At 38.8% G+C, this 23,759-nt stretch overlaps 1 protein-coding gene across 1 annotated transcript in view; it reads right to left on the reverse strand.

Annotated features, from left to right (window-relative positions):
- The window catches only part of ANKS1B (ankyrin repeat and sterile alpha motif domain containing 1B), a 390,775-nt gene that overhangs the window by 178,575 nt on the left and 188,441 nt on the right, over positions 1-23,759 (reverse strand). The window contains 1 exon segment of the mRNA XM_054386772.1: positions 19,548-19,654. Within this exon segment, the coding sequence (XP_054242747.1) occupies positions 19,548-19,654 (107 nt within the window).

The following is a 23,759-nucleotide window of genomic DNA, read 5'->3' on the forward strand; positions in this document are numbered from 1 at the left end:
TAATACTTACCTAAATTACATCTTAATGTCTTGAACGTATATTGTGAAGATAATTTCACTCCATTTCAGTAATGAAAATTCCAGAGAGTCTACATTGTACCATTATTCAGATTACTTGAGATAAATGCCGGTTAGCTTGGATGTTAAATTTCTCAAAGGACCCACTTCAAAATCAATATCACTGTGAGCTAATTAACAGACTTCTAAATTCTCAGAAGAACAGGTCTTTCTCCAACAAATGTGTAACTTTGGGGAGTGCAGGAAGGGGCAAACATGATATTTGCAGACCTAACAAAAATATTGAATACCTGCTCACCAGGTAACATGGAGTTCTGTTTAACCTTTGGAGATAACACTGGTGTTTTTGTACTACGTGAAAAAACTCTGTTCACCTCCCAGAATGTCTCCCACAACTATTTCCTTCCTCACATTTTTATCAGCCCTAGTCATGTTGTTTAAAACTTGAGCCACCCAAATCAGTTCAGAGAGTATAAAAGGCAGAGTCAAGGACTCTGACCATAAAATGTCAGGCAAGGATCTATGTCTTCAAAATTGGTTATTCACAGAAAGGAACTGTGAAATAGCAGCAAGGAAAAGTGTGCTCAAGAAAATCCTTAAGCCTTCATGCACTTCTGCCCTAAAGTGAAAACAGGTCTTAGAAGCCCTTGCTCATCTCCTGCCTGCAGCTGAAGCCCATTCACATCAGCAGCATCACCTCTGGGCTGCCCGGTGTTTGAACTCTTTCTTCTGAGCCAACAGAGCCGCTTGGAAACCACATCAGACCTCCCAGTGAGTCTAGAAAGTAGGCCATCCTCTAGATGCCATCACAGCCTGATCTGGTAGGAGGTCTCAGAGCATGCCCAAGGCAGCCATGCAGGAGCATGGTGTGACTTGGAAGCTGCTCTAGCTGAAAAATGGCTTTAACTTTCTTTCTCATAGGACAGACCCAGCCATCAAGGAATTCAGGCAGAAGGTGGGAGATCAGATTCAGGCCTTTCTCAAAACCAAATTTTGTAAAAAGAGAGCAACTTATGGAAGAACTGATAGGAAAGGGCACACTGGGATTGAGGAAAATAGTTCACTGGTCCTGCTGACACTGAACTGTTTAGTCAGCAAGCCAAAAAGGAATTATCCTTTAGAGCAGTGACAGCTGGCTGTGGTAAATCAAACTTCTGCTGCTGTTGCTAGAAATGTTTCTGGTTTACATCCAGTGACTGCCAAATATAAAAAGTAGAGAAAAAGCCAAAATTTCAGGACTTTCTACTTCTTTAAAGATAGTGTTCTAACTTCTGAGCTACAGACTCATGCTTCTGGTGCATACCCTAATTTGAATGGAAGTAGTGAGCCAGCTGTCCTAATCCAAAGGGACAATTTGGACTTCAAGATCCAGGAAGCAGCACAGGAAATCCAGTCTGCAAATGGTGTCTAATGCAGGGCTGCAAAAGGAGGCAAAACTTTCAGATGTAGGTCCTACTTTGGAGCATCTTACTGGCTTCCTCTGCTTAGCATTACAAATCCCTTTCTTAATTGTCTTTCTCTTCCCAGTAAGCTATGCAGGGTCTTGTGTGCCTAATTCAGTTGTAAAGGATCCTGCTCCAAGAGACAGGAACTGTAGAGTCAAGCATGACAATGTCCACCATTGTTGCAACTAACTACTTTTTTACCTGGTCTTGGAGACTTCACCTGACTGACTGGAGTCCACTCTGTGTGCTGCAAAATGAAGGCACTGCCTAGCTTTCAGGTGCCCAAGTCCTTTTCAGAACCTAGCTGCTTGAAATTGGAGGCTGTTAGGTCAGCTGAACTTACTGTTTTCTTTAATATTGTGAAATGTAATAAAAGAGGAAGCAATTCCCAACAAAACATAAATACTGGAAAATTAATGATGCTTTCTATGCATCATTGCTTTGCTATGTTGAAATGTGTTTCGTGTTCCACCATGCTGCTTTGGGTCTGTAGAGGTGAAGCAAGAGTAAAAGGTAAGAGAACTTCTAGGCTAAAAATGACCTGGAAAATACTTTCTCTCGGTGAAAGTTAAAAGGATGCAGGGAAAATATGCAGTCAGGCTTGCTTGCTAAATACAATCATTATGTTGACACCCATTTTAACATATTCCTGCAGATTTTGTTTGCTAAGGCAAGCACAAGGAATAGCAGTATTGAATAAGGCATTATCTCCTACTGCACACAGATGAGAGTTCTGTTACATTGGCGTTTTCTTAAACCAAGCATTGTGATTTATTTCCATGGTATCGTGATGGTTTAAAACTGTCTTTTTAATTTTTCTTTGCAAAGTCCAAGCAGAGAAAGCTAAAGAATGTAAATAAGTCACTACTGGGTGTAAGAAAGCAAAATAATGATTGTTCTAAACACTTCCATTGGATAGATAGAAATGTTTAAGAACCACTGCTCAAAACAGAGTTGGGGCAGTCGGAGTTCTCAGCTTGCTTGCTGGGCTGTCTGGTTGCTTTTTCTTCTCTTCTGGCTGAAGATAACACACTGACCTTGGTGAGCTAAGTTAACCACCTCTTTGCTTTTTAATTCTCTGCCTTCTGCCAGGGGGGTCTGGGGGGAGGCCCCTTGGGAGGTCCCCTCAGGGGAAGCAAAGGGAGCTTGGTTGTACTTTTCTGTTGATTGTATATATTTGTAAATGTTGTGAATTTTGTATGTTTGTACACATCCATTGCATTTCATCATAGGTTGTAGACTTGCTTGTAAATACAGCTTTCATTTGCTTCCAGACTGAGCTAGCCTGGTTATTGTCGGTGGGGGGGATTTCAGCTCTCTCACTGATACAGGTATGCACAGAGATATTACTGGCTAGATCCCTGAAGCCCAAGAGGTAAGCGGAGATGGCCTCCATTTTCTCCAAACTCTTTCTAAAAATAAGAGAACATTTGATTAAGGGCTGGCAATTTTCTTTTCTTCCTTTGCTTGTTCTGGTAATTCATTTCACATGGGAAGTGGGTTGTGTTTTTCTTCTGCCTTCCAATTCAGCAGCCGGGCGGCTGGCTTTGCGGGCCCACTCCTGTCACCATGGCAACCAGCAGATTGCTGCAATATGATCCCATGCGCTTTCTGTCACTACACGGTGTCACTGTTCCCTGCTAATGATCTGGGACGATGTGTTTCCCTATTCTCATAAAGGAGAAATAATTATCCTTCCTCCGGCCAACCCGTGTGTCCTGTGTGGACTACAGCATCCCATCAGGATGCGTTTTGCTTCACCTGTAGCAACTTCATGAGTGACTTGTTTGCACCACAGAGTCTATGCTCAGCACCAAGCAGACACTGCTCCTCAGACACATGCTGAAGAATCTGAGTTGAGGCTAGAGTTGTCAAGAAGCTTCAGTGTAACCATTCTGGGTGAGATCAGATGTCTGTCCAACTCATTGGTTCAGTTTTGTGCTAGTGGCCAAAACTGCTCAGAAATGCAAAATATATAAATATTTTTTCTTATATATTATCGAATCATAGAATGGTCTGGGTTGGATGGGACCTCCGAACGTCATCTAGTCCAACCCCCTCTGCAGTCAGCAGGGGGCATCCTCAACTAAATCAGATTGCCCAGAGCCCTGTTGAGCCTTACTTTGTGTGTCTCCAGGGATGGGGCCCTAACCACTTCCCTGGGCAACCTGTCCCAGTGTTCCACCACCCCTGTGGTAAAGAATCCATTCCTAATTCCAATCTAAATATGCTATCTATATTTTTTTCTCTCTCATCTTTGGGTTAAAACTGCTCAGAAAAGCAAAATATATAAATAATTTGTCTTATATAATTTTTTTTTACTCTCACCTTTGGGTTAATTTGAAGATAAGCGTATGGGTATCTAGCTACACTAGCAACTGAGTGCTGGATGTAGCAGGCAGACAACTGATTTTGCTAAATGTAAGTCCACTATAGATTTAGAAACATAGAATCAGAGGATCACTTTGGTTGAAAGATACCCTTAAGATCAGCAAGTCCAGTCTTTAACCTATCATTGCCAAGTTCATTCCCAAGTTCGTTGTCTCAACCAAGTGTCTGACAACTCTTTCAGTGAAGACATTTTTTGTCCTCTCCAATCTAAATCTCCCTGGTGCAAATTGAGGCTGTTTCCTCTTGTGCTATTACTGGTCACTTTAGAGAAGAGACTAACACTCACCTCACTATAACATCCTCTCAGGTAGTTGTGGAAGTATAAGGTACCCCCTCAGCAGATTTAGGTTGGATAAAAGGAGGAAGTTCTTCACTGTGAGTGGTAAAATACTGGAATAGATTGCCCAGGGATGTGGCTGATGGAGACATTCAAGATCAGACTTGAAGTGGTCCAGGGCAACCTGATGCAGTTGGCGGTGTCACTGATGACTGCAGGGGGGTTGGACAAGGTGACCTCAGAGGGTCCCTTCCAAGCCAATGCAATCTGTGAATCTTGTTATAGCCCCTTGAACTGTGTCTCCTACCTAGCCCTTAGTATTCAGTTTCAAGGTACACTTGTTCTGGTTTTTGGCTGAGGCATTATTCTTCCCACAGAAGTGTTTTCTTAAAAATTGGAACATGTTCAAAATCAATGAGAGGACAGCAAGATATGTTCTTAGGGTAGTATCACCTGTATTCAGACAAATCCAGACTGATATTCCCAGACTGCTGGGATATCTATTGCCAGAGTAACCTGACCCCTAGCACTTCATTTCCCTCAGTCACAAGGAAACTTCCATGTGAGTCAGGTCACTTTGTCTGACACCCTTCTTCCTGATGTTACTGTGATGAGTGTTTCCACCAATCCATTTCATATACAAGGACTCAGCATTCAACAACTAACATTTAGGGAATCTTTGGGACCTCCCCCTACCCAAATTGAAGCAATTGACAGAGTGTTAGGGGTTGGAAGGGACCTCTGAAGATCATCTAGTCCAGTCTCCCTGCTAGAATAGGATCATCTAGAATAAATCACATAGAAATGTGTTCAGGTTGGTTTGGAATCTCTCCAGAGATGGAGACTCCACAACCTCTCTGGGCAGCCTGTTCCAGTGCTCTCCCATTCTCAAGGAGAATTTTTTCCCTTACTTTTCCATGGAACATTCTGTGTTTCAGTTTGGGCCCATTGTCCCTTGTCCTGTCAGTTCTTTACTAACACTTTGAACATTTCATTCAGAGTAAGCTTTTTCTAATGTGACTTTTCTTTGCTATAATAAAAATGCTTCTAATAGTCTTGGTGAACACTTGTGACACTCACTTATCCCTTCAGCCTCTAATATTGGGTCCAAACCAGACCAGCACTACCAGATAGAACTGCATGCTCCTGATTTAGTGACACGAGTTTGTGGGAGACAGTAATTCTAGCAAGATATAAGCAACTTCATATAATTTCCAGATTTCAGTACATCTCTTTAAAAGGAAAATTTACTGCAATGAATAAAATGGACAAGAAGAGCTGCTGATCCCCACTACACATTAAATGGATGTTGCAAAGTCACAAAGCTACAAAATACCAGAATGAAGACTCTTCAGCACTAGCTCCAGCACACGTATTCTGCATGGCAACATGCACACGATATAATTATATTTCTGAATAATCCCTGAATTCAGTGCAGGGAGTTGGATGGGACTTGCAAAATAAGAAAGCTGATGTATCTGTTTTAGCCTCTATCATTCTCTGTGTGGGTCCATGTCTTATATATATAGTTTTCAATTGAAGACCTCACCAGTAAGAATGACTCACTTTCTGCAGACTTTTTTAGACATTCATTGAAATAACATTAGACAGCTCCAAAACAGGAATTAATGGATTTTATAAGACTCCATCAAGGTGGGGTGGCATTTTTATACCTATTATGTGGATAAAGAATTAAAGTAGGACTAATCAGGACCTGAATTAAAATACATAAATAAAGAAAAATCTATTGGTTCCCAGTGCCTAAGTACAGGAATTGTTTTCTTCTATTTCAGTGAGTGCTTGGTATCTATCTACATACCTATTCCAAGGACAGCTGTAGCCAAATTCAGTTTTAGTGTAAGCCCTCACACTTCAGCAAATCCACGTTCCACTCCTTCATTGCAAATGTGTATGAAAGGGTTTGCAGAGCAAGCATCAAAGGGTTGGCAGTGCAATGGTGTCACCAGAAAAGCTTGTTACAGTTTGTAGTGAAACACCTTTGAAAATGGAACAATCTGAATACTAGGGTACTACAAAGCATGCTGGAGAGCATGGCCAGCTTTCCTGCAAGGACTCAGCTTAAGCCAACCAAGCAAACCAGCTTTCACTCTGCACCTGCTCTGTAGGGCCAGAGCTGTCTCTCAAAGAGTGACAAGAACATGTGTGTGAAAATCATCCACTTAAAAGTCCTTCTGCTTTTGTTCAGGACACCCTAAAAGATGTGAAACAGGTATTATCTATTCCTCTGTTTTCTTTTATTCTCCCCTTTCCTTTCTTCCTTCCTTCCTGAATGTCTTTCTTCCTTTGATTTGGAGACAAGAAAAGATACACAGTAATTTCTGCTGAGGAAGTGGAGACAAGGAGGACATGGGAGGAACACAAGCCTGCAGGGATGAGAGCTCAGAACCAGAAATGGATTTTGGGGAAGACGGTCAGACAAAGAGAATCTTAGAAACAAAAAGAAAGGAAGAGTGGTAGTAGGTAGCTCCAAAAGAGACAAGAGGAATGCTAAGAAACAGGTTTTGCCATGAGTTTGGCTTATAGAAGTGACAAACTTGAGGATTAACACAATGATAAATCACATATAGCTAGGTCCTACACAGAAAATATTTCTGATTAATTTAACTGAAGGTACTCAGTGAAGTTCCTCAGGCAACCTGATTACCTCTAACTCCCTCCTGAAAACCTGTGCTTTTCAAGTAAGGCATTTAGAAATCTGCCCTATCAAAGAACAGACACAAGCAGAAAACTGGCCCCAAGATAGCTCTTAATATACAGATGTTTATTATCCTAGGATCATCTCTCGATTTCATATATGTGAGCCTGCAATATTATAATTTCCTAGCCAGATAATTAAGGGAATAAAGAAGCCTCTTCCCCAAACTCATAATCCAAATTAAAGCCTGACCTTAGAAGAGACCCTTAGGTATATTGTTCCATGCATTCTCCATGGACCAGTCTTCATCTTCATGTGCTAGCAAGTGGTGTTGTCTTCATTCTCCTTTTCTCTGAGTCTCCATTTCTTATTGTTCAAGAAGGGAGGAAATCAGCATGCATTCTAAACACATATATGAAGCAAGATGCTAGTAGCAGGGTTAAGAGACAGAAAGTGAAATCAAACCACGCAAACACAGACAGCAGAATTTGCTGACAAAAAGTCTGATATTAGAGGGAACCAAAGATTTGTCCGTATCTGGGCTCTCTGGCTAATATTCCACATTTTCTCCATAAAGTTATTTTTCTGGGCAAAAAGTGAAGGTCTACTATTCCTACAGGCACTAAACTAAGTACTTAAAACCCCAGAACATCTGGAAATAGAAAGTTCATGGACAGAATAGACACATTTCCAAATTCCAAGAGAGATGGAAAATGAAATAAAATAACTTCCATTGTCAATTTAGAATTCCTTTCTGGCAACATGAGGGATGCCTAGGGAGTTCAGAGAGGTTAACAGAACTATAATATTCATACTATATTTAAAAATGGATCAAGGCTAAAAATCAACTCAGTATTGTGCAATCTTTTATCCTAATGCAGCATAGCAGCTAAGAACTATTATTTCTTTATAAATGCCATCTTAACTTACTTCAAGAAGGGAGCTTTCTATGTGATTAAAAGGGGAGCTGTTTGGAGAGAGCACACCTGAAGCAGTGGGAAAAGCTGTTAAATAGTGTGGCTACTGAAGAATAGAAGTTATCAACCATTTCAGAGCTTTTAAGAGATGTAACCAGCAGAACATACTTTTTTTTAAGCATAAGCTGTAAGGCTTCAGTGAATAAAACACAGGTTCTTTTCCTCTTTCTTCTTAATTGGAAAGGGGGATTATGTACAGAGGACCACTCTTTACCGATTTATGGCTGCTAACTAGGCAGGCAGAGAAAATACTGTTTGGGGTTCATGTTGGAAAGGTCATTTGATAGGTGTTCATCCAGCATACCTATAATTCTGGCATTCCAGTTTTTAATATTTAAACTGACTGTTAGCACTTACATCCACAGTTACCTTATCCCTCCTCATCTGACACCTTGGCAAATACTTTGGCTCTTATATTTCAAAACTTCCATCTAGATCTGGTCTTTGGATGAAGAATAATTATGATAGTCAAAAACTTTCGACATAAATACAGAGCAGGTTTGGCACATCTTGGAAATGCAGCACATTGTTCATGTCAATAATGTTAATAAATCCTTCAGTGCAATAAAACACTGCTTAAGTTAATATGAATAAATGTCTGAAACATGAGATTTCAGACATTTGGGTTGTATGTACAGCTGTATATATTCTCAGTTTCATCAGTACTGCCAGTCTAAAAGAAACAGAGTATATTGTTGCATGGAGATTTTATCCCATATGCACAGTAATTGGAGCTTAATTAAAGACAGCCAAAAAAATGTAGAATTCAATGTGATCCTTAGTGAATAAAATGCTTGAAACATTTCATGAAGCCTTTGTATTGCTTTCCTGAAAATACATTTCACTCAGGAATGGACTAAGAGCAAAACCAGAGACCAAATGTGAACTTCATTGTGCAACCTTGTATTTGGATGATTAAAAACTTGTGGTTAATTCATTCAATTAGGCTTGTGTGGAAAAAAAAAAATCATAGTTAAGACAAAGCAGTTTTGCTTTGTCTGCACTGGGCCATTGCCTTACTTTCAGCAGCAGCAGAATGTCTTTTTTTTTCCCCTATTAAAAGTCAAGAACATGAAACTTTCTTACAACTCAACCTGTGTGTAAAACAGACTGGGGTAAAGTTTTTGAAAGTGACTTCTGATGCACAGTGCTCAGCTTCTGAAAAATTATGACAAAAGTGTTTCTGACAGAATATATTCATTTTTAATTGTCTAAAGCTATCACCTGAAGTGTTATCCTTTTATCTTTTCTAACTGTTTCTAACCCAGTTTCTGAAATATGAGAAGCATGTCTGGATGTACAAGTACTTTAGAGTGACAACACAATTCTAAAGTGCCAGATGAACGATACTAGACAAGTGTAAATCACTGCTGAATGAGAAGAGAAGATGGTCTGGGGATCTCATAATTGTTTTAAACAATCACTGGGCAATTGTTGCAAAGCAACACTAGAAAAATAAAGGCAAGTTTTATTTTTAACTGCTAGTTCTTTCAACTCTCAGTACACTCCCTAGGGAAAAAAATAAGTAATGAAACCTGTGATTGAAGGCCTAAGGTATATAAATAGGAGGGATGAATCAAGGTTGCACAAATACTGTAACTCTCCCATTCTTCATTTAATTACAGAATCATAGAAGGTTAAGGTTGGAAGAGAACTTTGAGATCATCAGGTCCAATCGTTCACCTAGAGCTCACAATCCAATCACTACCACATCCCTAAGCATCACATCCACATGCCTTTTAAATACCTTCAGGGATGGTAACTCCACATTCTTCCTGGGCAGTCTGTTCCAATGCCTGATAACCCTTTCTGTGACTCATAGAATCATTAAGGTTGGAAAAAACCTCTAGGATCATCGAGTCTGACTGTCACCACATCCACTAAACCATGTCCTGAAGTGCCATTTAACACCTCCAGGGATGGTGACTCCACCACCTCCCTGGGCAGCCTGTTCCAATGCCTGCTAACCTTTTGTAAAGAAATTATTCCTAATATCCAACCTGAACCTCCCTTGGCACAACTTGAGGCTGTTTCCTCTTATCCTGTCACTTTTTGCATGTGAGAAGTGACTGATCCTCCACTCACTCCATCCTCCTTTGAGGTAGCTGTAGAGTGTGATGAGGTGTCCCCTCAACTTCCTCTTCTGAAGACTAAATGACCCCAGTTCCTTCAGCTGTTCCTCATAACACTCGTGTTCCAGGCCCTTCACCAGCTGGGTTCACAGAATCATAGAATGATTTGGGCTGGAAGGAACCTCCAAAGATTATCTAGTCCGAATCCCCCTGCAGTGAGCAGGGACATCCTCCATCAGATCAGGTTGCCCAGAGCCCTGTTGAGCCTGACCTTGAATATGTCCAAGGATGGGGCCTCAGCTACCTCCCTGGGCAATCTGTTCCAGTGTTCCACCACTGTCATGGTAAAGAACTTCCTCCTAACGTCCAACCTAAATCTACCCTTTTCTAATTTTAAACCATTGCCAGCACCTCAATGTACTTCTTGTAGCAATGGGTCCAAAAAGGAACACAGTACTCCAGGTGTGGCAATTTCTGACCACATGGAATTTTTCACCTTTTTATGTGCTGATGTGTGTGTCCAGTAGTGTGCATGGTCAGAATGGACAGCACATTGTGATGGGCAGGGAGAACGAGCAGCATGCTCATAAAGGCTTCATGGGTTTCACTGCTTTTGTCATTCTGAAGGTTACAACTGAGCTGGGGTATTTGCACCATAAAAAATATAGGGGTGTGCTGTGTGGGAGGAGAAAACATTTTCACCAATGTGTGGGAAAACAGAAGATACCGAAGTTGAAGGACAGAATGTTTAGGTGCCCAGGAAATTTTGAAGCAGTCGGGCAGACTGTACCAGGAGCGGCTTGCTTGCACAGCACTTCTGGTGCATCATTCTACAACAGCTGCTCAAGGGTACCTGTAGTTTTACCAGCAAAATGAAACTCATCTCCCTTGCTGAAATGTTAACTATTCTTGATGGAAGGAAAATCTTCTCATGTAGGTGAGATCAGGAGACTGGAAATCTATACTGGGCATGAATCCTGTGATCTGAAATATTTTTTGGTACTACATTTGTATTTTATTTGTCCTCTAAAAATTCATTCATTCTCCAGCTCTCAGAAATGATTGATAAAGGATCTAGGATTTCCTCTTCATCAAACATCACCTAGCCTTGATGGTTCAGATATTTTAATTAACTGAGTACTCTTTTATCTTCTTGCAGTATGATAGCTCACTCTCTTTCTCTCTAATGTATCGGTGGTCTTCATTCACTAATCCTTATACTTTGTTCTTTGCTAAAACTGAAATGAGTTTCTGTGGTCATAACTTTCTCAACATTTCTTTTAGCTTTAGCATATTGACAAAACCTTTTCTGAATGTATTCTACTCATGTAGTTAATGAAATGTCATTTTCCCTTCTAATATTTTTTCTTTATGTATTTTGGTTATCTATTTTTCATTATGTATCCTCTCTTTTTCTTCTATGAGATTGTTGCAACTTTTTACTTTTTTTTTTTCATCTGCATTAAGACTTGTTCTATAACTACCTGAGCTTTTCTTACATCATCCAGTCTTCCTTCATAAAGGCTAACATGTCCAAGAATCTTGTGTTTATTTCCAGTTGTGTGTTAGTTCCCATTAATCCTTACCTGATAACTCCTTCAGAATCCCATAATGTAATTATCTGTAATCAAGCTGCGCCCTTCAAACATCTTTAACTTAGGGCAGTTTGTCATTGTTTGAGATTGATTTGCCTACTGCTCCAGATTCCATTTAATTGTTTCCTGTTGGACAATGTTGCTGTAAAACAGTAGCACACACAACTGTATATGCTGTGTTCCCTTCAAAATTAATTTTATTTAGGCTTTTTTGGTGGTTTTGGGGGGGTTGGTTTGTTTGGGTTTTGAAATATTCCCACACGAACTAGCTAAGAATAAACTGTAGCCTTCTGTTGCACAGAGGCCACTGGTTTTAAGGATAACTTTGCCTTTATTGCAAAGCTTTCCATTATTTACCTGCAATATAAGTGCAATTATAAACTGATTGTCCTTTGAATCCTCAGGTTTTCACTCTGAAGAGTAAAAACTCAGGTTTTCTACCTCTTTTAACCTGTAAACTGCCTGTTCCTTTTAAAGACCTTTAAATATTCTCATGTTTTTCCATAGCCTTCATTACTTATGAAGAATAGCATTTACACATCATTCTATAAATGAACATTTCTAATTCTTGAATTTCTAATTGGTAAAAAAATCTAACAGCTCTGATTTTTTGGCATTAAATAAATATATAGCGAGTGACATTAGATCTCTTTTGAGTTATTAAAATATCATGCTTTCTTCTGATTAACAGAATTTTCATCTGCTCTATTAAACAAACTTTAAGATTAAATATTTACTACTGGTTTTTCCTAAACTTGTATTATAGATAATTTCTCACATATGTGGTCTCAGAATACACTTCACCAGTGTTTATACACCAAGCTGAAGGCCAGTCTCTGCACTAGGCAGGCTTTTAGCTCGAGCATAACATTCCACATTAACATTTAACATATTGTTAGAACAGATGGGACTAATTCCAGTCCTCAGTTACCATGCTTACAGATATGTACCATGAAGTAGCTTCAGTTTTAGTGGTGACTGTATGTGCAATGGCTTTCAGCATCTGGATTTGGCTCTCTGTTCTTAGTGAGGTTAAGACTAAGCCCAAAATGTTGATATGCCCACTGGACAAGATCTTTTCTCTCAGACCACCATAGACTGAGCTTCCCAAAGAGGCATGAATACATCAGATGTGACTAGCCTGAAAGCATGGGTGAGAGGAAGAACATTCTGTCACTTATACTGGCACCTGTATTGTCTAGAAAGTGTGTAGCCTGAAGTCCTGTCTGTATGCCTTGTAGGTACAAACCTTTTGTGGGACAACACTTACAGATGGCCAAATATTTCAGAACAACCAGGGAAACCCTCATCTAAAGGTTAACTTAGCAGAACCTAGCAGACTTTGATTATCTCTGATTATCCCCTCAAGATACAACTGTTGAGCTAGGTTTAGATGAAAACATACTCCCTCTGACTCTGAAGGAATCCAGCATACCCAGGATGTCTTAATGAAGTCAACAGTCTGTTTGCAGAAGGATTTGTTATGGATCAATTTTTCAAGTAAAATACACAAAAAATCTCTTGTTTTTCTTTCCTCTGTTGAGCAACCACTACTGCAAACTTTTTATAAAATCCTCTTTCAGCTGCAGGAGCAGTCACCAGCCTGCAGTACCTGTGTTTTTCATATTACATAGGTAGATATATAAATATGAAGCAGATTCCTCTGAAATCCCTTTCCATGGAGGAAAGAGCACTGCCTCTCTGGACTTGCATGCGCTCACACAGGATGATGAAGAATAGTTTGAGACCTCAAGACAGAAAGACAGTTCAAGGTATTATTTACACATGCAGTGTTGAGGAGTACATTAATAAGCCCCATCTGTCTCTTGAGGAATACCATGATAGAAGCATAAACTGGAGCATGAGAAATGGAATTATTTGTTAGGCTTGTAGGTGTTGCAGGATGATAGGTACAATCTTAATCTCTGGCACCTATCTGAGCTCTAATTTGCAGTTTTTACATTAAGAATTCCCACTAGGATGAAAATCTTGAAGCTTTGGGGCTGGATGTTCTGAGGGAAGGACAAAAAGCTTTATTAAAAATACTTTATGTTTCCTTTTTGGCAAACTCTGGACGGATTCTAACCCAAACTGAACCATCACCAGTTTTGTGTCAACATGATAGCTTAAGGAGACCTAGTTAAAAAAAAAAAAAAAAAAAATCAATACAGCCCAGCTAGTGATTCAGCTGACCAGATGAATCTACTTTCATTTATCCTAAAATAAGTAAGTACCTTAGTGGTTATCCAACCAGTGAGATAAAGTGCGTTCTGTGCTCCATTGGCTTCAATGGCCACAGAAATGAATCCAGAGTCACCCAAGGTGCTGTGAAATTGCCTGAAACCCAACTGAAGCTCTAGACAGGTGTGGGTTTTCCATAGATCCTGTATCATATATTCCAGGCCCACACAGATGCCTGTTCCTATACATGGACAACAGAACTGAGTCCTGAACATCTCCTGACCGATCCATCTGCAGATGTCTATATTTGAACTTTACCTCTGACCCACTCTTTGTTTGGCTAATGGGTTGGACTAAGGGAAGAGCTGGCTGGCCTCAGAAGCAATGGTTGCAGGAGGTTGCCAAGGTGAAGGAGGGGAAGATGCAGAAGGGATCAGAGTGATAAAAGAGCCACTTTGCCCAGGAAAGAAGCTAGGGCCACACTGACACTGAGAGGAGTTCCACAGCTTTAGTGTTAAGTTCTGTAGCTCTACCATGAAACTAAAAGCAAGCCCTGGGGCTTGCTAGTGAGGTGCAGATGAGGGGATTGAGACTCGTATCTTAGAAACAGAAAATCTTTACCACAGGTTATTCCAGCATCAGTAGGACTCATATTCCTTGTACTCTGCTAAAAATGAGCTTGACGTATTTCATTGACTGCCATTTTTAAGGTTGCCTTAAACAGTTGTTCTTTTTCTTTTGGTATCAACTGCACACAGAGAATGCTCTGTAAATCTTCTTACCCTTCAGATGACACATGAGTGCCCTGATGAGCATCTGCATATGGGCCTGGAGAGCTCAGAGCATGAATGTTGTGAAGGTTGATCTACTCTCCTAAGCACATTAGGAGCTGACTTCTGAAAGTCATTGAAGTCACTACAGACTAGAACCCTTGTCAGACATTAGCCTCTTTTCCATTATCTGCAGCATGTCTAATTTAAGAAAAGTGTTGGCAGATTGAGTCACTCTTTCAAAATTTCATCTAATGCCCAAATTATCAATCTCTGCACCAGGAATTTTTGGATAAAAGCTGTGTTGGTCTCTACAAGTGCAGGACTTGGAGCCAGTGCACAAAGAGAATTTATTTCAGGAGTATTTTACTCTGAAGAAATAAAATTGTTTGTGTCCTTTATACTTGATAGAGAGCTCAAAATCCTCCAGAGAGATTAAAGGCAAGAAGAATTATTGGGTATTCTAGGACAGAAAATCCCAGGAATGATACCTGAGAGAGAATAGACTCCAGATAAACTTCAGCTGACTAATAAACCGTCAGACCTAGTGAAAAATGAAAGAAACAAAGGAAGAGAGAGAGGAAGGGGAAAAGAAAAGTCAAAACTTAAAACTAAATTTGATCTAGGCAGCAAAGGGGGACTGAGAAAGTAGTTCATACCTAACACTGTGAAACCAGGTAAATACTTGTGCAGATAAGTTTACAGGATGAATACAAATACATGAAATTACTAGAAATGCATATGCAACTAAGATAGTAGGTGGAAATTAAGACATCCATATTCACCCCCTAGACATGTCACAAGCTCTGTGTTACCTCAAACATTTAAGACTCATTTCAGATGCAATAAGCAACAGGACTCCAGAGCTATCTAAGATGCTTGTGTGTTGGTAGTGCACCTGGACTCCAGCTGATAGTTATGAAGGGTCTATCAGTCTCTGATCCTCAGTACTATCCATCAGCCCTCTGGATCTCCTGGATTCCCTGCAGTGTCAGTTGATACTAGATATCTATGTTTAAGTAACTGAATTATCTGTCAAACATTATGTTAGCAGGGATTTTAAGAACTAGCACCCCTTACCTCAAATATATAAGAAGTTTTAAATTCCACCCCTGCAGCCACTCTATGCCTCAGTTTCCCAATAGTGAAAAAGAGAGAATAAAAATAAAATAATAATAATAATAATTAAAAAAAACCAAAAACCAAACAAAGACCCAACATAAAAAACCATAGGCAATACTTAGATCCTCAGGCAATGCAAGCCATTTATTACTTGAAGGAGTAGAGGTACCTAAGTTCCCAGCAGCAAGTCTAGTGTTTAATGCCGGTTCAGGTTATCAGCTGTTACTAGTGAACAACATTTTGGAATGTCAAAAAAATCTAATAAAATGCTTCATATTTTCCTGTTAACTCATTGTAATTGCCTGATCCCTGTTTGTCTCATAGTGTTTCATAAATCTTTTAAAGCGATACTATCTTCATCAAATTGCAATATAAAGTGATAAATTTTCAGAATATCTTAAATGATTAGAACAACCTATAAATAGATAGTCATCCACAGTCCTTAATCAAAACTAGTCCCCACTGGGCAAGTGATTTGACTGAATGCTTTCATCTCTGTGAATCCAGAAGAGTCTTTGATGAAGCTCCAGAGTTGCAGAATGCTGCATGCAAGGATCTATTGACCTCACACATTTGTATATTTTCATCTCTTTCTCTGCAATTTAACTTTTTTTTTTTCCCTTAGGATATTAAGTTATGCAGGTATGAAGTCTGCATAAAGCTTGTCCCAGGGTTATCCATGGCACTTGTTCATCAAAAAGCTGTTCACTGATTCATTAGGTCTCTTTAGTATTTATATCTAGTTTATACATTGTAAATTATCACTGATCTAATTGTTTTCTTGCCCTTCAGAACTAGTTTGACTGCAAAATATCTTTCCCATTATGAAAGTGCAGTATCATCTGCTTCTTCAAATATAGATTAGCTCTGCACAAAGTCACTACACATTTTTTACATCTGAAGGACACTGCAGCCTATTACACAACAAATTATCAAAGTGAATAAGGATATAAAAATATTCAGTCATGATTCTACTCTAACAAGCACACATGAACCAAGTCTTGGGCCTGAACCTGCCTTGGGCCTCCTAAATATCATGCAAGTGTCATTCCTGCATGACATTAAGTGTAGGTAGGAATTGCGGTTGCTCTGTGCACAAATACGCTGGAAGTAGGAATAAAGTCGTTCATGAAAATGCAACTTATTTTTTAATGCTATGTTTTGATACATTTTTAGAGCACATATATCAATAACTATGAAAAAATATTCATACTAGAAAGTTAAGAAGAAACAGGCTGTTTCTTACTATGGAGTCCACACACTTCAGGTAACAGAAACAAATCTGCACAGTCTAGTGAATAACTTTCCTAACGCCCAAGGGGGACTAAACACAAGGATTTAATTTCTGTGATCTAATGAATGACTAACCATAAAATCTTTTTCTCTGAAAAAACACCTTTTTATTAGAATGCTAATTTAATTAATAGAATTCTGCTGCTGAGACTAGCATAAATATATTTGTTCTGAGATTGATGTTATTCCATGGACATTAATTATATCATTGTGATATTCCCTTTCCTGTTCTGAACATCTAGTAAGACCTGTACTACTAAATCATACTTAATAGGAGTGTGATGGTTGTTGCTTAGGCAACAGAATGAGTAAATGCAGGTCAGAATGTGCTTCCAGAAAAACAAAAGCAGGAATATGGTACAGAAGGAAGAACAAATATGTCCAAGTGATTTTTACTTCATTGAAGTATTAGCGTTCTTAAATGTAAAGTAGCTAACCTATTGGAAACATTCCATTTAACAAGACTGTAAAATATAGCTTAATATGTAAAGGACTTTAATAAAGGTAAAGCAGTTCTCTCATATTAAGGAAGATTACAACATGTTTCATTTTAGAGCAATCTGAATTTTTCTCTTTGCAGAGCTGATTTTTCTTTCTCTCATTTTCCTATATACTTCTCATGCTTAATTTTCTCTTCGATATTTTTGATAGAATGGAAAGTATTTTAAAAACCACTAATTTCAATTTTTCAGGAGATGCTTTCCTTACATAATGCTGATAGAGTCAAAAGAATAATATAAAAAGAAATTGGTGTTTTTCTGATAATTTTTCTTTCCAATCTGATCATTTTTGTTTCCATTAAAATATGGGGACTGTTCAGTCTCTAGTACAAACAAAAGCTGAAATATGTAACAGCATGATGAGCAGTGTGAAATCAATAAATTAGGAATTACTAAATTACTCAAATTAGACATTTTTTATCATTATGCCATTTCCCAGCTTTTTTCTTAATCACTGGATTTAAGAGCCTAATGTTCCATTCACACATGCATGATATCTCAACTAAAATTAAGAGGAATTATGTATTTTACCTGTAAAATATATTTAAAATCACTGCAGAAAAGGCTTAAATGAAAATGACAGCACAACATGAGCTAACACACAAGTATGCAGGCATAATTTAAGCTGCCTGATATGGTATTTGTGCACTACATATCATTTTTATGTTTACATAAGTATATTGATAAGAGACATAGGAAATTAGAGTCTTATCAATTGCCCCAGAATGTGGCTCCAGCCCTTCCCACAGCCAGGAGCCAAATGGAAAGCCCTCAGGGCAGTTTCTTTGGCTCCTCTGGTACTCATCATTTACCTGTGGTAGGTATACCCCCTGCATTTGTTATGCCACCTACAGCCTCCTCCTGTGAACAATTTCCTCCTTTAAGGCTTTAAGACTAAATGATCACCTACTTATGTAACTAATGCTACAACATATGTAAGAATATGTAGTTACATTTTGGGGAACTGTATCTCCAAACACATTTTGGCTTTGATTTTTTTTTTTTACATTGCTGAGCTGACAGCACACCTTTGCAGCTTTGTTTTCAAGACTATTTAAAGGTAAAGATTCTAATGATTTTTACTGCTATAAGCAAAAGATCACATGGTAGCCATGTAAAAACAGGAAGAAACCTCTATACTGCTATAACGTGGAAATGGCAGAGATCTGTGCCTTATTTTCCTGATCAGCACCCAGGGGCATATAATGATGTTGGCAAAATAAATTAAATAGCAAAGACACAACTTATGAGAATAGCCATAATAATCATGCTCTTTCCCTTCTGGTTTTTATATGCCAGGTATAAGTTATGAAAAGTTAGAACTGTTCCAAAATATACGTGGTTACTAAAAATATGTTGCCAAGGGGGTGATAACTTATATTTTAAGCTCTGATACTTCATAAGAAATGCAGTCAGGATTTTTGCAAGGGGTTCAAGTAATGAGAATGCTGAAGCAGGTAGAAAAGTGATTACACAACAACCTTATAAGGAAGCTTCTCTCTTTACTGTCAATATTCATTTGAATGGAAAGTTTGTGCATGACAGTTCTCTCTTACTTTTACACCACATGGTAACACTTTAAAGCCTGAAGTACCAAATTTTTTGTTTAATTCATATGTCCCTGATAAATGCCTAGAGTTAAAACATGAAAATGGAACTATCAAAAGGAACGCATTACTTTTCCACACAGGGCACAAGTTTCAACAAGTGAATCCCATAGCCTGATTATCTAAGATGCAATAACATCTAACTGAGACATCCAGCGTCCCCTGCACAGATTTGCTGTTATTAAAATACCTCTCAATGCAAGAATGGCATTGCATATTATTTAATTATTACAATTTATTATTTAAATATTACAATGATCTTAATGTTCCAATCAAAGTAATAACGTGATGTATTGCAGATGGGGGTGTTTACAGCTTTTCCATACTGTGAAAATCCTGCCATGGCTTAAAAGTACTGTGCATCTTTCTTTTTCAGCCTGAAGACTGATGAGGGCAAGGAAGAACCTTAATATTCAGTTTCCCTTTTACCACATTTCTGGCTAGAATATTTTGCCACATGTACAGTTTGGAAGTTATACGAGGACAGTTTATATATTAATTTAGCTAGACACAGAGAAGTGAAACACTAAGCAGGTCTTTGTGCAATGCAGAACAGCTCTAAGGTTTATATGAGCACATAATAGACAGACAGAAAAAGGCAGCTACAGTGTATATACACAGCTATGCACAGAAGATTTCTTACCATAAATTGCACATTGTCAAATCCATTTGCCAGCAAGTGGTTTTCATACTGAGGTAGCCCAATATTTTCCAACCATTGTCCCACTGTCTGGACAGGGCATCGGGGTCCTGTAGGAGGGTGAAGAGGGAGGCGTTTAAGCAACGAATAACCATCCACGGGATAATAGCGGTAGTCCTGGGCTGAGAGGTGGCATTGCCACATTGTGTTCCTGGAAAAGTTGGTATCAAAGGAGCCCGCCAGCTTGACAGATTAATGTTTTCAGCAAGCAGAGAAGTCAGAAGTAAAACATAGTTTACAGGGCAGTATACAGCGTAAGATCTGATCCTAGCTCTACATTTCTTAGTTATTAATCTTTACTACAGACCAGTACGTCATACAGTAGCAGAAAAAAAAAAAAAAGCAAGCATATCAAGCTGTCAGCTAAGCTGTTCTCCGTTATATGTGATTGTTGGAATACTCCACAATGAGCAATGCACTGCCAGCAGCAAGAATTCTTTTTTATCAAGTACTCCTACACTCATCAGTATGCAGCTCCATGCTTCTTGCTCCCCCTCGCTCGCTCCCCTTCATTACCCAGCCTAGGCTACACCTCGCATTTTCAATAATAGCCATCAGATAAGGCAGATTTTTTTTTTTTGTCTGCAAGCTGTAAGCCTGCTGCTGCTGCTTCCTCCTACACACCCATCCAAGCGTCAATCTTGAATGATGAGAGCAGTCAAAACAAATGCAGAAAATAGCAAGATTCAAAAGCAACCCAGAGCACTTAAATCTGAATAGAATCTTCATACCAGTTACGCTTTGTATATCTGTTTGTTGTAGATTTTTATGTTTCACAAGACATTAAGACATAGCCTATGGCAGGGTTTACTATGTCTTCCCCTTTCCCTGTATAATACAAAAGGGGTAGTGGTCTGTATTTCTGCTTATATAATAGTAAAGCCCTTTAATGAATCAATAATGAATACATTTCACAGTTTCTCTCCTGTAGCACAGCAAAGACATGAACGGCACAACAATTTCAGTCAAAGTAATTAGATTATCTGCATGAGTTCTTCAACCGTAAAACGTTGTAAGACACAAGAAAACCTTGGTGCCAACATACAATAATTCGACTTGAAAAGGTCACCATTTCAAATGAATAATTAAAAGAATATTTTCACCCAATAAAATTGTAGGTTTGTATATTTTTTTCTTGCAAAAATGTGAATGATAGCAGGCAGGCATAAGAGCTTTACAGGATTTTGACCATATATTTTATCAACTATAGCTAGAAAAAAAAAATAGGATGTGATTAATCTAAAATGAAAGCAAAGTTCATTTCCTGCACAAGAAGTCAAATATTTCACAATGTAGTTCCATCAAGCTTCCATTTTTGAGACAGTTTCTCTCTCAAGATGGAAATATTTGACAACTTTGTTCTGAGAGGAATGTTCACTAAACTTTTGCTTTTCATAACAGGATCAAAAGACTTAGCTAAAAAGCACAAGCTGGGTATATTCTGTGTACAATTCCAAGAAGAATCCTGTCCAGAGGAACTTTGTTTATTGAACATATTCATCCCTTTTATTTTCGTCTTACTTTTTTTTTTTTTTCTTCAATAATAAATCTCAAGTAATGACCATCTCTACAGAAGAATTTCATTCCAGGAATAAGGAAATTATAGGGTTGGTTAGTTAGTTATCTGTCCAGGGCATTACTTGGAATTGATGGTACTATGGCAGAAAAATGTTTCAGAGAAATCCAAACCTGCCTGACCAACACATTACAACACAAAGTCTTTGGAAGTGACAAGCAGAGGCTCCCTGAGCAGCTGCAGAACAGTCTCTAAACTTAGTTTAAAGTTAACAATATTGTAAGAGTTTCAGCTCCAATATGACTAATCCTTGGACCAAAACTGCATGACCTTTCACTTCAATATTGCTGCCTGGATTTGTGGAACATGTCAGACAAGCTGAAGTCCATAATAATTTTAACAAATAATTGTAGTTGAGCCATAGAAGATCATTTATGCAATTGGAAAGCACACGGAAGAGATGCTGCCAGTGATGAGAAGTGCTTGGCTCAATGCCTAGCAACGGTGTAGGAAAATTCAGTTTTTGTGTGGCTCCCCAGACACATTTCTACATGTAGCTGTTGGTACTGTGTCTAACTATCTCCATGGCCCCAGCACAGGATGATTATAGCTCTGCTGCTCCCACTGCACGCTCTCATCCAACTCTGGACTCTGCCAGCATAACTATGTGTCTGAAACCATCAATACAACAGAGGGTTGCTCAGCAATGGGACAGAAAACATGGAGAAACCTTGTCAGCTTGCTACCTTGTCCACATCCATGACTATTACCTCATTGATAAAGTATCCTGTTATCCTTCCTTCTTCCACCAAAAGTATTAGGAAAATAAAAAGAAAGGAAGCACAGAGCAGAGTCAGGAACGTGTGGATTAGGGAATTTGCAGCTCTTTAGATCTCCTTGTTCTCTGCCAGTCCAGAAGGTTTCACTCAAGGGCTGCTTTGACAGTTTCTCTGAGCCCATGCAAGTGGAGCCTGCAGCAGGTGTTGCTGCTTTGGGATTAGAAAGCTTCTTCTGCCTTTTGCTAGTCTATGAATCAGTGCTAGCCCCACCACTGTGCTGCTGCAGCAAGTGGCTACTTTGCTATGCCTAAAGCTGGTCCTGATACTGTAAAACATCATACAGACCCTATGAAATTGTCTCACCTGCAACACACTACTGTGCTTTCCCATGATTTCAAAGAACACAAATCTCTTGATAATCCTTCTGTGATACTGCAATTACAAAAGATGTACCTATTCCTGCAGGGGAAAACTGACACACAAATCTCTTGCAGGACAGCAGCACTTGGTTCTTTCTTCTTCAAGGCAATCGAAGCAGCACATTGAAGTGATGTCTGCAAGAGAGATGCCATCTGGTATGCTATACAATAATTTCTACAAGACGTCTCGTTCCCAGTGAGACTCAGAATATCTTTACTGTGGGGTTTGGAACTGACTGCATCTGTGAGATCAGCAAGCACGTGATTTGAAACGTGTTGTAAGGCAGATTCGCTCAAATTGCGAAGGAATTTCAGGTCTCCTCTATTTTATTGTCTCTGCTCCTAACAATGTTGATTTTTTTCTTTCTTGATTTTTCTTTATTTTTCAAGTGAGGATAAGAAAGAAATGCAGTGATTATTTGTAGAAGCAGCACTTCCCCTGCCATCATGAATAGATTATAAACCATTTTCTTAGGTAAATCAATACTTGACAATATTGCTAAATGCTTCTGGTGTTAAGGAATCAAAAACCAGAGAATTCTAGTAGCTACTGACCAAGAAATTTCTGAGCAGAGGCTTTATCACAATATGAAAGGATTAACATTTGAAGTTAGTTGGCAAGCACTTTAGCAGAGCTGAAGAACAAGATATGCAAGAGATATTAGAGTGAGTACTGTAAATTTTTTTTTTTTTGGTCAGCTAAAGCTTTCAGTCTTGTCCAGCAGTAAATGGGATTATAATTTTCCTCTTTGGGATATAATTTCCCTCTTTCTGTTTGTGATTTCAGCTGGATGAAAAAATTATCTCTCTACATTACAACAGAACTTGTGCTACAGTTGTTAGCACGACAGGGTGTTCTAGTGAACAAACCAAACCAAAGGCATGTATTCCTGGAGAGGAGACAAGAATAGGACATTGCATGAGAAAAGATATGCCTAACATCCAGCAGACCAATATAGTTCAAGAAAGTTCATTATGGTAGAAGTATGGCAGGTCCCAAGTGTGCAAGGTTCTGCTTTATCTGCATTTCAGTTATATTAGGCTACTCAAACTGTTTAGATTTTAGATGACCTTTTTCATAAAACTCTGAAGAACCTGACTGCCTCACATAAAAACTGTAACTTCTGTCAGCAGCCTTGCTCTTTGGATGATGATGATGTCACTTCTGATGATCATGTTTGGTGATGCTGAATGTTCTCCTGAACATACTTTTGGAGATGTTTTTCCTGGCATATACAGAAACAAAATAGAAACAGCTTGAATTTAAATAACACTATCCAGTATCTATAATCTAAAGGTTACATTCCATTGCTTATGCGTGGCTCAAAAGGCACAGCAGTAATTCTCAGACCACAGCTAATGCAAGCTAATGGAACAACCCTCGCTGACTAGGAAAATTATCCTCACAGATCTTTTCTGACTTATAGACCAATATTTATTG

This window comes from Indicator indicator, chromosome 14 (assembly GCF_027791375.1).
Source record: "Indicator indicator isolate 239-I01 chromosome 14, UM_Iind_1.1, whole genome shotgun sequence".
In the NCBI taxonomy this organism is placed as follows: Eukaryota; Metazoa; Chordata; class Aves; order Piciformes; family Indicatoridae; genus Indicator; species Indicator indicator.